The sequence below is a fragment of the Manis javanica genome, chromosome 1 (assembly GCF_040802235.1).
Source record: "Manis javanica isolate MJ-LG chromosome 1, MJ_LKY, whole genome shotgun sequence".
NCBI lineage: Eukaryota > Metazoa > Chordata > Mammalia > Pholidota > Manidae > Manis > Manis javanica.
In genome coordinates this window covers 160,198,669-160,212,646 of record NC_133156.1, presented here as the reverse complement: position 1 = coordinate 160,212,646, position 13,978 = coordinate 160,198,669, and the positions used below count along the sequence as shown (strand labels likewise).

Sequence of the window (13,978 nt, the reverse complement as noted above, 5' to 3'; positions counted from 1 at the left end):
GTAAAACATCTTGGCATGGTAAAACACACAGAAAGCAAAGCCACTAAAAGACACACAAACTGGAAAAAGATTTTTGAAATTTCTTATCTCAAAGGGCTAATATTCCTAACACAGTGTCTAAAAATTAAGAGAAAAAAAAAATAACCAACCAGTAAAAAACTAGGCGAAGGATAAGAACAAGGAGTTTCTGAAAGTAGCAGTTCAACATGAAAGATGCTCAACTTTCTCATAATAGGAGTACAAACTAAAAGTGTGCAGATAAACCATGAGATGGGCAAAACTCCAGAATTTTGACAATAGATCTCATGATACGTCTGGGAAAGCAGGCACTTTCAGCCACTGCTAATGGGAATTTTTCTAAACTTTTAAACAGTACAAGTCTGACGGAGAGAGGGGAATTTAGTAATATAGAACAAAGCTTTGTACTTAGTCCCTCTTTGATCCAGCAACCCTACTTCCAGTAATCTATCCCAATGATTCCACAGTAAAAGTACAAGATTATTTATTCATCAAGTTATTCAGTAGGGTGCTATTTCTCATGGCACAGGTTGAAAACAGCACAAACGTCCATCAGTACAGGATAGGTTGAATAATCTCTGCACGTCTACACAATGAAGGCAAAAACAGAGAAGATAAATCTCTGCTGACATAGAATGATTTCCAAGCTATGTCAATAAGTGAAAAAGGTAAAGCATACAATCCATGTGTAAAAGGGTGGGGGAATTTTATATATATACATATACACATACACACATGTTTATACTTTTAAAACAAAACAGTAGAAAGCTAAGCCAGAAAAAGAAAGATTCCCCTATGACAGAGGAAAGCAGGAGGGAAGAGGCAGAGATGAAAGCATGGTTTCTCTACAGACATCTTCTTTTATGGATTTGATAAGGAATCGTGAGTTTTATTTTTTTTTTAAATTACGTTAAATCAATAAGGGAAGAAAGTAAGCCTTAACAATAAAAAAAATAGATAGACTTAACTGTTTATCAGGTTAAGATAATTACACACAGGAAAACACTATTTTAAATAGTATTTTAACAATACATCCATAGTTAAATATATTCTAAAGCCAAACAGGGCTGTACAAAATTAAATTGCATTCAGTATGTTTATTGTTAACAGCAGTACTGCTATTATTTAGGAATAATATGTCTGTCAGTGGGGGGTGGGGGGCAGGTGTCTCTGTATGAAAGATAGCTAGGTAGACATATGACTTGTTAGAAACCAAGATTTTCAGTGTATAAGAGTAAAATAAATATGAAATAAAAGTTAAGTTATAACGATGTAACTTTACAGTTGAATTAAAAAGTATGCACTCATGATTTACCTTTTTTTTGTAACACAAGTATGTGTTACTTCTTCGCTCATACTTACTTGAAAACCTTTTGAAGAACGATGACCCAATAAAAATAAGCAACCCTACATCCCAGACTGTGATGTCTAAACACCATTCTCCTCTAAAAGGAATCAGGGCTCTTGGAGGAATGGCTAATTCCAGACAGGAGGCAAGAAAGGCACAGGATGAGCACTTAACATCTTCTTAGCCAGAAAACAAGGAAACCCTCAAAGATGAACAGGACTGTGAGGAAGTCACAGAAAAAACTCCAAAACATAAAAGATAGCACAATCAGAGAATCAAAAATGGCCACAATTGCCTGAAATGCACTCGATCTCTACACTTCTGGCTTACAGTGTTCACTGTACAATCTTGTTGGCTTTTCTTTATGTTTGAAATTTTCCATAATGAAAACGTTGGGAGTGGGGAACATTGACTTTAAAATTATACTAAAAAGGAAGAGAGAGGGTGGAAGAGAAAGAGAGAGAGAAGAAAGCTAAAACAAAACAAAAAATAATTCACTTGTCACGACTGCAGACACCCAGGGCTCCAACTCCTTATACCTAACAATAGGCAATTAAAGAGCAAAAGGGAGCATTCTTTTCTGACTTCTTTGAATGTCCCAAATAGTCCCAGCTGATGAGTTTAAGTTCTTTGCAGACCAGTGCAAGCTGATAGTTGTGAAAGGGTGGATCAAATTAGAAAGCCACCATTTTGTGATAAAAATTAATTCAGGCAATGATCATTTCATGGGTAAACCCAGGAGATGGGAGGTTGATGGGGAATAATGCAAAAGAGCTGTTACCTGAACTCGGTAACTAATCTGAGCATCATTAAGAGTAAGACACTGAGAGGACATGGACCCCCAAGAGGATGCAGTCTAACAGATGCAGAACCACCTAGTATTTTTCTTAGGCAAAAGTTGAACCTGAATTAACTGAACCTCTGTAAGTACCTTCAAGTTTTCAGGAAATACGAAGGACTGAAAAGTGAATTAAGTGATGCCTTGAGGAAGGAAATAGGTATGATGAAGCAAGGTGGGCAAACCTTGATCCCAGTGCATCTGTGTAATGGTCCTCATGCATGTGTGTAATGGGTCCGGAGGACTTAATTTTTCTGTCCTCACTATCTCAGGGTATGTTTGAAAATCTTAATTAAAAACCTCTTCTTAACAAAAAAAAGGCATTTACTTGGATAACTGCCCTCCACCTACAAGGAATTATTTTGCAAAATCAGAAGTGAAAGCAGGGCAAGAATACAGGGCAGAGAACTGCACACTCCCTGAGCTTCCTGTTTAAACAGGATCACTCCCAGCCCAGGCAACTTGGATATGGAAGGTTCTAGGGAACGTCAGAGAAGCCACAGAAACAGCAAGCCCCAAAGCAAGCCCTTGGGATGTCCCAGCTGCCACCCCAGAGGCCCAACTGTGGGGACGCACCGGCAGGGCGGCGGGAGCAGGGGGCCTGCTGGCACCAAGTCCCCGTGCTGCTGCTCCATACTCTGCCTTCTCTTTGGATGGTTCAAGGAATCGTTTAATAAAAGCCGCTTCCCAAAGTCCAGTTAGTCTGAAGCCCATATGCCTCAGTCTCTCCTCACTTACTAAAATGAAAGGGATGAAACTAGACATTGGCTCAGATCCCTTCCGTGTGGTTTCTCCAGTCAAACCGGCCATGCTCCAGGCAAAAGTCAGGCAACCCATCAAATTCTAGAGGGAAGTCTGATTCCTGGCTTTAAAGTATTTTAAAGTTTCTGTGTCTGTATATAGGTGATATGTATTCCGAAGTAGATCAGATAAAAACAAGTCAAGGAACCTTTATGTGGAAGAATTACTGCAAGAGGGAGAGAAGGGATCGCGAGCAGACAGCGCTCCCAGACCAGCGATCTCTAAGCATCTCCCCAGTTCAGAAAGCATTTTCTAAAGCTATGACTTTTGACCTTCAAAGTTACTATAAGTTAGACTCTGGATTTGCCTGCTTTTAAAGTAACTATCAGCAACATCGCTGATGGAAGAAACCTTTCTAATGTAATAATCTGAGCATAAGCAAAGTCACTTTCTTCAAAACAGTCAGAGCCAGGTGACAAACTCCGGAACAGAAAAGAAACGTTAGCATGTCACCCCTCAGCCATTTCCGAGTATAAACCCCACATAAAATGTCAGCCAGTGTCGTTCTGAGGAAATCCCAAGCAAGCAGCAACAAGCATGACAACGGCTTGAGGAACCTCAGAGCGCGCACCCAGAAAACGGCCTCACTCTCTCCCTGCAGCTGCCTGCCCGACTTTCCCTGCAGTGCACAGTGAGAGCTGTTCTTGAAAACAGATTTGGCTGGTACTTCCTGTCTTGTCCTGGCACAAAGTTCACCGAGACACTAATCTGATCCACCCTAGAACATTTCCTCTTGGAATAGAATTCTTTCTCCCAGCACAAAGCAAACAATGATGCGGAATACAAGAAACCGAAACGCCAGCCGTGGTCACAGGCAGAGATAAGAGACGGTACATCAGAAAGGACGCTCAGAGAACGTTCTGTCGGCACCTGCCCCGTGGCCACCAGGGAGGCCCCCCCAAAGCTGGGCGAGGGCAAAGGGAATTAGTGTTTAATGGGGACAGAGTCTCAGTTTGGGAAGATGAAGATCTGGAGCAGGAAGGTGGAGATGGCTGCACGGCAATGTGAATGTACTTAATGCCACTGAGCGGTATACTTAAAGAGGGTTTAGATGGTAAATTTTATGTACATTTTACCATGATAAAAATATTTTCAGGAAAGAAAAGAAAGATATCTGTTTCGGGACGACACATCAGAAAGAACACTCAGAGAACGTTCTGTAGGCTCCTGCCCCGTGGCCACCAGTGAGGCCCGCTGACAAGTGTGGCTGATGCGTCCCTTGCAAATCACTACGTACATAAGGAGAGAATGCAGAAGCGAGGTATCTTTTATGCTGGAAGGCGTAACTTCTGTGAGCCTCAATTTTTAAAGACATGTTAGCCAAAGTACCACAGCTTCCTTCAATGATCTTTGAAATTTCAAAACCATGTTTTTTCATTTTCCAAATCTAAAATACAAACTGAATTTGCCAAACAACACACATACCCCCTCCCAAGATACAATCATGCCTCTGCCCATCCAGGTGGGTATCTCCCCCTCGATGGTGTGAACATCTCTGCATACTGCTGGGGTCAGGTGATATCATGGCATTACCACTGTCACCCAAATCCACGTGGCTTCTTCCTTTATTCTGTCTTCCTGCTCTCCCTTATTTCACTCAAGACAATGGGACAGACCCTGCTAAGAACGCGACAACTTTGCTCTGACTGCTGCTCTGAACGGGATCACAGAACTACATGAGCACTCGGGAGTCCAAACTTCAGATCTGGAAAGACACAAGCATCATTAAAAGGCGATCTGCACAGAGGTGTGATGAGTCTTTCACCGAGCTCTGCTACCGTGGTCATGTTCTCGGCAGGACACCACCCTGGTTGCCTCTAAGCAGGGCAATCAAGTCTTTGGTAAACCAGAGAAGACAATCCACCCTGTGTCTTAACTAATTGACATTAAAAGAAGTCAAATTCTGTTGCACAATCAACTCAGTTCCTGGAATGGTCTAGGCAGATACTCAGTGTCTTGTCGGGGTTTTTTCCTGCTTCCTAAAAACCTGGCAAAGGGAAAACGATCAACTCAATGTTCAAGGCCAAGGTAAAGAATGAACTGTGTGTCAATAACAGCATGGAGGATCCCCGGCCACCAGGAACGTACAATAATCAGGAACTCACAGCCAGGGGGGCCTGGACTTCTCCACTGCAGAACAAAGCACGGACTGAGACCTTCAGACACAGAAGCAGTGACAGAGTCTCCTTGTTCTTCCAAGGTCCCAAAGCTCTTCACAGCTTACATGTCAGTTCAGACAGAAGCCAAGCCACCCACGCAGACAGGAGCCCCAGGCCTCCAGTCTCCTCCACCTGGCTGCTTCCCCTCCTCCCGGCCCTGTCTGGAAGTTGGCTCCTGGGATTTGATATTCCTGGTTCCACGCACCATGTCCTTGGTTTCTACTCCTGCACCAATCATTATATATTTGATTTCAAAAATAAAGCAGTCATGCAATGGAATATTATCCAGCCTTAAAAGGCAGGAAAATCAGATACCTGCTACAGCATGGATGAACCCTGAGGACATTACACAGGGGGATAAACACTGTATGATCCACTTACAGGAGCACCTAATGTAATCGAATTCCTAGAGACAGGAAGGAGGATGGTGGCTGCCAGGGGCTCGGGGGAACAGCACATTAGTGTTCATCAGGGACAGAGTTTCAGTGTGGGAAGATGAAAAAAGATCTGGAACTGGGTTGGTGATGGCTGTACTCAACTGTACACTTAAAAAGGATTGTTAAGATAGTGAATTTTATGTATATTTTACTGAAATAAAAAATATTTTTAAGAAAGATCCCTGTTTTGCAAGGTTTTCTACTGTTCAATGGTCCTGCTGACTCATTACAGAGCTCCACACTCAGGCCCAGGCTCAGCCCAGGAACACACCTACCTGGCTTCTCAGAAAGGGCCCACGACGTCGTATTTGCGATCCACGCACTGCCTCCCCCTCACCCCGCTACTGAACGCCAGGTTCTGTCCTGACACTGGAAGGTCAGTGGTGAGCATGACTCTTAGAAATCTTTTATTTGCAGCAGTGAGACAGGCAAAAGGAGACAGGAAAAGTGAGGGGACCACAGCAATGGGTGCTGGAGGGTCTGAGCGCCAGAACGGTGGCACAGCTGGCAGTCGGGAGGCCTGTCTGGGGGGTATCTGAGCTCTGGCTGAGCGGCAGCATGCTCCTCCTTTGCCCCTCCCGAAGACTCACAGCCACTTTCTCCCCACACATCTTCCATCCACTGAAGCCAGCAGTGTGTATAAAGCCATGGGATTGTTTAGGCCAGGTAAGTTGAAAAATAATAACAGCAACTCATCGCTTATCTCCTTTCAACCACATACACCCACAGATTTGTTGCCAAATAATAATACTTTCACCTTGAAGTCATCTACCTATCTACTTTACCACTGCTTAAAAAGAAACAAAGAAAAGAAAAAGTTCTCCCCACAAGCTCCCCTATGACTTCCCCCAACTGCCATGCGAGCAGCCAACGTCAAATGAAGATGTAAATCTTCTTTGCAGGCCACTCTTCCTGCTCCTGCCCACGTCCTGGCACCGCCCAGGCCCTTCCTACACGTCTTGCCCGTGCTCTATCTGAGACGTGAAACCCTGGGTACGGATTCTTTCTCATTGCCCAAGACGCAATAAAATAGGAAATATGGTGAGTCAGTATCACAGTGCAAGACACCCAACTCCCAGAGGAGGCCTAGGTATCTAATCAACACCACAGGCCAAGGCGCAAATGCCCTCACCATCCACTCTTCCTAACCCAAGAATAGCAGCGCTGGACAGAGCAGCAGCTCTCTACCTATGTGTCAACTAAAGGGAGCAGATCTTGGCTCAACAAGAACTGCAGGAATGAAACCTGCTCAGGACAACGCTGCTGGGGGCTGGGGGTCAAGGGAAGCTGCTGCAGCCTTTACAGCAGGCATCTGACAATATACATAATGCGCGCGCGCGCATGCGCGCGCGGCGCAGATGATCTCATAAACACACATCTCTCGAGGCCACAATTCTTATTACGTGCTCTTCAAGAGTCCTATCCTCTCTTGCTCTCCTAAGCCTCATGCCACCCACACCTGCCTTTTCCAGGTTGCTGTCTGCATTCCCCAGGGCCCTGGAAGGCTGGGTGGAGGGAGGCTCCCTCTCATGCGCGCTCCTAGAAATCCCCAACAGAATGCCTGGGTCTGATATGTGGCAGGCACCAAACCGTTCCCATGAGTGGGCTTTGGGGATGGAGAAGTACCCTGAAACATTTAAGTGTGCAGATGTTCGTTTAAGTTTTTTAAATATTGAAAATCAGAACCAATTAAGTATCCATAAAGGACTGGATGAGTACTTTAAGCCACAGCCAGTGGGTTGGGGCCTGTGTGGACACCAAGTGCTACCTTTACCTTCTACGGCTGTGGTTTCAAAGACCTCCCAAGCCACACAGATGCAGGCACTGAGCAGAGTCTCCACCCTGCCAACCCCCAGAAGCCAACTTACAAGACAGAAATCCAAATATTCTCATCAAAAGCCCCAAATCCAGAGCGAGACCCACTCTTTTGCCAGAGGCAGAGCAAGAGGAGAGAACCAGGAGAAAGAAACATGGTCCTGCTCCCCCATGTGCGACCAATGGCATTCCGGTCCTCTGCTCTGTCCCCACAATACGAGGGAGAGAGTCACACTCGCTCTGTTAGCGCAAACAGCACAGTGTTAAGCTGGGGTAACGATGTCCCGGCCTGAGAGAGATGAGCGACAGCACAGCAACCAAGCAAACACTCAACAGCAAAAGCAGAGAAACAGATGGGACCACGGTGTTGGAAAGACAGAGGTCTTGCCCTGGAAGGAAACAGAACACTTGAGGAAGAACAGGAAACTCTCCCCAACACTTCATGCTCCAGAACAGCAAGAACATGAAACCAGTAAAACAAGAGCTCGGACATGAGATGAGGAAATAACAGAAGGGAGACTGTCCCCCTAAGAAAATGAACTGGGGATCAAAACAACACAACAGCAAAATTAGTAAATGAGTTAAAAGCAGCAAGTCTGGAACACGCTGCTGGAAACTGACTTATAAGCCCAGAGGTAAGGGTTATAAACTGCATGGCGGGTGTAGCTGGAAAAGACAGATAAAAACAGAAATGAAACGCAGACATTTATCCCACATCAAGTGTCCTTGAAATGGAGAATCCAATAAACAGAACAATATAAAGTGTGTTTTTTAAAAATACATTCACAGAATGATAGAAGAAAATTTCCTGAAGCGATTAAAGAAATCAATCTCTTCCAGAAAAATTTAACACAATGTGCTCGAGGAAGTAACAGATTATAACCAAGTTACTAAATTTCCATGATAAAGACAGAGGCATAAAAAAGCTGATCACCCACAGGGAGGGGGAAAATTAGACAGCCCTCAATTTCTCCCACTGTCGTGTTAAAATACCATAGACCCTGGAGAGAGGACCACCAAGCTCTTAGTGTAGGGCCAGACTACCATATCAGTCTAGGTGTCATTCAAGTCCAAAGGCAAGGAACAAACATTTGTAAATGAGGGGCATTATTGGGAGGAGAAAACAGGAATCTAGCCAATTAAGAGATGAGCCAAAATAAAAGATTCTATACTGGGAAAGCCATACTTTAGTAGAAGCATTGAGTCAATTTAAATAGAAAACTGAGCCAATGATGGAAAGCAGGTTACAGACAGAAGGGAAATTACAATACAAAATTAGTAACTTTTTTAAATGACAGATGGGAGAAGGAGGGTGAAGAATAAGAAGGTTGGCATCCCAGTCCTTTAAGAAGGGGAGTCAGTGAACACTGTCAGAACTGAAACATTGTTTTTAAAAGACACAATTTTAACCTTGTAATGCTTTTAAAAATCTCTACCCTTAATCTTAGATGAAAGTAAGCTTTCGTGTTGAAGAAACTTTTTTGAAATTTAACACTTCTTTGGTTTTCAAGTTAGCTTCCTTCCTTTTACTGAAACCTAGTAAAAATATAAGCCTTTTAGTATAAAATAGCAGTGTCAGGTTGCCTTTTTTATAGAAGCACTTCTATCCATCTTCCGAAATTCTTGCACCTGTCTAAAGGCATTATGAAGTTGTCTGCAATCATGTGAACCAGTGTGACTTTGGGTGGCTAGGATCTGGGGGGCAAGAGATATTTTCTTCATTGTACCTTTCAGCTTTGATTATATTGAGCATGCATCATTTTTATCATTTTATGCAAATACAGAATGACTTATCTTAACTTAAAAAACAAAACAGACTGGAAAAAGCATGCCAAGATGTTAACCATGCTTAGTATTGATGGTGGACATGGATGACAATTTTCTTTGTACTTTTCTCTATTTTTCCAGGGGAAAAAAAATTCAGTGTTGCTAAAGCATGTGAGGTGATGTTGAAGTTTCTGGTAGCTTGGAAAATGGAAAGAGAGAAAAAAAACAACTCTGTATATACACATATGTAAACAGGAGAGAGAAAAGCATCAGACAGAAGATTACAGTTGATTTCTTTTTCCTTCTCTCTCGCCTTTTTTTTAAATTTCTGGAAGGTGAGTATTTGTTATTTGTGTAATTAAAAAGACACATCTTAGTTTTGTTTTTTAACAGAAGGGGCTTTTCATAATGTAAACACTCCCGGCCCTAGAGGTGCCTGAGTGGTGAGGTAGGGCTTTAGATGGTGCCTGCAGGAGGCCGGCCCTGAAGCCTCAGCTGAGGGAGCTGAGAAGGGATTAGCCAATTCCTGGAGGCCCCAGCAGTCCAATGATGCAATGCCAACATGAAACGAGGGGGTGAAGACTGCTCTAAGACACACACAGTTCCCAGACGTTTCCCCATCCATTACAACCTGTGCACGCCCAGAGACAAGACGTTATGTTGGAAACAAAATCAAGAAGAAAATGGCTCGATTCATACTCAACAATATACAGCAACTGGAACAACACGCCACTCCAAAGCCTGACATGCCCAAGCTACAGTGCCCAAGCTCATAGCCTTCAGGTGCTTTTGATGGTTAAAGAGGTGAAAGGGAGGGAGGGAGGAAGGGCCCATAAAAGCAGATGAGCGACTAAAAGGAGTTACCTTCAAGCTCCACCAGCATGCAGATACTCAGCATGCTTATTAGACCTTAAGGTTTGGAATATTCCAACTGGAACAAAACTCACCAGTGGCTATGGCCCAGTAAACGTCTGATCCACTCAGTAACTCACCACATGCTATGGAAGAATAAACCTGGGACCCAGGAACTTGAAGTAGAATTCGAAATGGAGCGACCCGTGCACTGGAATCCAGCACTGCATCCAGAGCGCCCACCAGGCGACCTTCAAAAGAAAAGAGAAGACAGTGCACCTCTGAGCACAGGACTGAGCAGGCCAGGCCACAATGTACACGCTGGCTCCACGTGCACCAGGCAGTGGGCTCAGCGTCTGAATCAACACCAGAGGCCGCAAGTCTCAGCCCAGTCCTTCCATTCACTTCCCCCGGGCATGAGCTCTGTGAGGCCAGGATTCTGGCTCCGTGCACCCATATCCCAGCAACTGGAACAGGGCCCGGGGCTAACAAGGCACTCAGCACAGATTTGCAGAAGGAGAAGTGAACAAGGGGCCCTAGCCTAAGTGCTTCCATGCCACAGCATCTCAACACAGGAGACAGATGGTACGATTCAGTAAATGGGGATCTGGAGTCAGAACGCCTGACCTGAATCCTGGTTCTATCAACTCTGAGGTGTGACCTTGGGCAAGTTATCTAACTCCTTTATGCCCTGCTTTCCTTGTTTGTAAGTCATAATAATCACAGCATAGCTACCAGTAGGGTAATTGTGAGAATTTCATGAGTTAACGTATGCAAGAGCTAGAGAGCTTAGACGCTTGCCTGGCTGTAAGAAGTGTGTTACTATTACTGTATCATCCTCTCAAGTGTCGAATCACAATTCCTGCCTGCTCCAGAAGAGTACTGTGAGAAGCAAATAAAATACATCAAAGTCTTCCACAGACCATAAAGCACAGGCAGTCTTACCATTCTGTTGTAATGAACAGCATCAGGAATCAACTGTTGACCAAAAAAAAAATCCGTTCCTCCCCAATTGCCCCCTCACCTTATACAAAATTGTTAAGTAACAGCCCTGAGTAAGGGCCACCAATTGCCTGACCAAGTAATATGTGTATTTTGTGGGGATTTTTTTTAATCACCTCAAACATAAATAGATATTTTATGCTCAAACACAGAGAAAATTTGAATCATTAGGGAGTCAGTTACTGATTAACACCTTATCATCTCCAGACACTGTAGTGTGTATTTTATAAAAATAAAGACATCCTCCCCTATGGTCACAGGACAACCATCAAATTCAAAAACTTAACACTGATACATTCCTATCATCTAATCCTCAGATTCCATTCAAATGCTGCCAAACATTCCAATAATGTCCTTTTGCTACAACAGATGCTGTTGAAATCACATAATGCATTTATTTTGGTTATGTGAGTCTCGAGAAGTTTTTCAGTCTTTGACTTTTGTGACCCTGACACTTGTGAAGATTGCAGGCCAATTTGTAGAATGTCCCACAGTTTCTCTGGTGTTTCATCATAATGAGATCATGACTTGATTCAGGTTATAAATCTCTGGCAAGAATCCCAGAAGTGATGTTGTGTCCTTTTCATAACATCTTATCAGGTTGCAGATGATTGAGGTTTGTCCCCTTACTGGAAATGTTCCCTTCGATCACTTGATTAAGATAGTGTTGGCCAAGCTCCTGCACTCCTTTTTCCTTTTGCAATTAACAAATATTCTAGGCAGACATTCTCTGAAACTGTGTTTCTCATTTAATTTTCAACATTATACATTTTAATATTCGTTTATTTATATCAGTATGGCTTCATGTTTTCCTCCTTTATCCATGGGCTATAATGTAGTATTATCATTATTTTGATGCTCCCATTTATCTCAGATTTGCCAGTGGGAGCCTTTTTAAGCTGGCTTCTGTATCCTTTGGACATGTCCCCATCATTCTTTGTACTTTCTGGCACAGTAAAATGATCTGAGTTCATCTTGTGCTTTTCCTGCTCCAGCCCTGGAATCAGCCATTTCTCTAAGAAGCCCTGGTTCCTTTAGTGAGGAATGGTACTTAAAGGCTAAGATCGGGAGCCAGGTATGCTCTTTGCCAACGGGGGTGCTTACTCTGAGAACTTCTCAGCAGACAGAGCTAGAGACTATATGTCTGCTTGTTTATGTGTATATGTATGCATATATGTGTGTTTACATATTTGTATACACAACCATATGCATATTCATCAACACATTAATTTTTACACACATCTACATATATGAAACCTAAGTTCCCACCAATGCTTCCAGTCACAATATGATACCACAGTGCTTGTTCTGGTTTCTCTCCATATGACTCTGTTCTCCATCACTGAGAAACCTGGCTTCCATTACTATTTTTTTATTTTTTGTCAAAGAAAATTATAGAAAGATGTAGCACCATTTTTGTTACTTAGAAACTCATAATACTGTGTACCATCTGTGTACACATCTAAGTACTGGTTTACAGATACTAAGTGCACTGAGTTATTTATTGCCTCTGCAGACACAGGGGCTTTATTAATATATTTACTTATCTGATGAATCTTCCTATTGCTACCACTGTCCCCTGTGGCAGATGCCCCCTCACCCTAACCAGGCCCCAACTGCCCATACACCCCACCCCTACAATCGCCTTGATCTGTCCCACTTAATGGCTTTAGAGGGACAGGGGGCAATGGGTTTTTACAGCAATTTTTTCCATAGGCTGCTCAGAATTTCTGCCTCCTTACTGGTTTGCTCCCAAGTTACAGACCCCTAAGGGGGCCTGAAAGCCGTCTGCTACTTTTAGAAATACGGGGCTGCTACTTTAATACAGAATCTGAGCAGCAGCTTAGGGTAGCTCTGCTATTTAAAATGCAGTTGGGGAGGCAAGGTGGAGTTAAACATGCTTTTGTGTAAGACTGATAAAACACATCTATCCATGCTGAACATCACTAATCAGCAGGGAAATGCAAATCAAAACCACAATGAGATGATCACCTCACACCAGTCAGAATGGCTGTATCAACAAGACAAGAAATCACAAGTGTTGGTGTGCATGTGGAGAAAAGGGAGCCCTTATACAATGCTGGTAGGAGTACAAATTGATACTGCTGCTAAGAAAAGAAGTATGAAGGTTTTTCAAAAAACTAAAAATGGACCATATGACCCAGCAATTCCACTTCTGGGAATTTACCGAAGAAAACAAAATCAGTAATTCGAAAAGATATGTGCGCCCCTATGTTCATCACAGCATTATTTATAATAGCCAAGATATGGAAACAACTTAAATGTCCATCCATAGATGAATGGATAAAGCAAACGTGGTATATATGCAATGGAATTTACTCAGCCATTAAAAAAAAGAAATGAAATCTTGCCATTTTGACAACATAGATGAACCTAGAGAGCATTATGCTAAGTGAAATAAGTCTGACAATACCACATGATTGTACTTTTACATGGAATATGAAAAATAAAACAAACAAGTGAACAAAACTGACACTCATAAGTGCAGAGAACAGACTCATGGTTGCTACGGGAAAAGGAAGGGAGTATAGGGATGGGTAAAACAGGAGAAGTAGGGGAGAAAACCATGCTTGCCAAGCAAAGATCGGAGGGTCGGTAACAGGGAAGCTGATGGAGGTTAGAAAGGGGCTTAGAACCCCCACCCATCCCACTTGCACACCCTTGGCACTTCCACCAAAATTAAAAGGTCTGTTGTAGAATCCACATCTAATTTGGTAAAACGGAGAAGGAAGTGGGAAGGGTGTGCAGTAACTTACAGCAGCCACAGCACAGGAGCAGACTTGTTAGTTGGAAAGAGTGGTGATTCTCTTCAGACTCAGGAACTTTTGTAACGGTCAATATGTTCTAGGCCAACACAACCGACTGAGCCCCTTCCCCTGCAGGGAAGGTGGGGAGGTTGGCAATTAGAGACCGAGGAGGG

General features: G+C 43.2%; 1 protein-coding gene across 9 annotated transcripts in view; it reads right to left on the bottom strand.

The window, feature by feature from the left end:
- The window catches only part of TBC1D8 (TBC1 domain family member 8), a 124,626-nt gene that overhangs the window by 61,509 nt on the left and 49,139 nt on the right, over positions 1 to 13,978 (bottom strand). For 6 of the 9 annotated variants that reach the window (XR_005061757.2, XR_005061758.2, XM_037019986.2 and 3 more), the window contains exon 2: positions 10,131 to 10,286. The exons of 1 other annotated variant lie outside the window; for it this stretch is intronic. Coding sequence is in view for 6 of the 8 variants with exons in the window: in XM_037019986.2 (XP_036875881.2) it covers positions 10,131 to 10,286 (156 nt within the window). In the remaining 2 variants the exon portion in view is untranslated. The remainder of the gene's footprint in view (positions 1 to 10,130; positions 10,287 to 13,978) is intronic. 2 more of the 9 variants (XM_073239502.1, XM_037019988.2) reach the window with 1 other exon arrangement.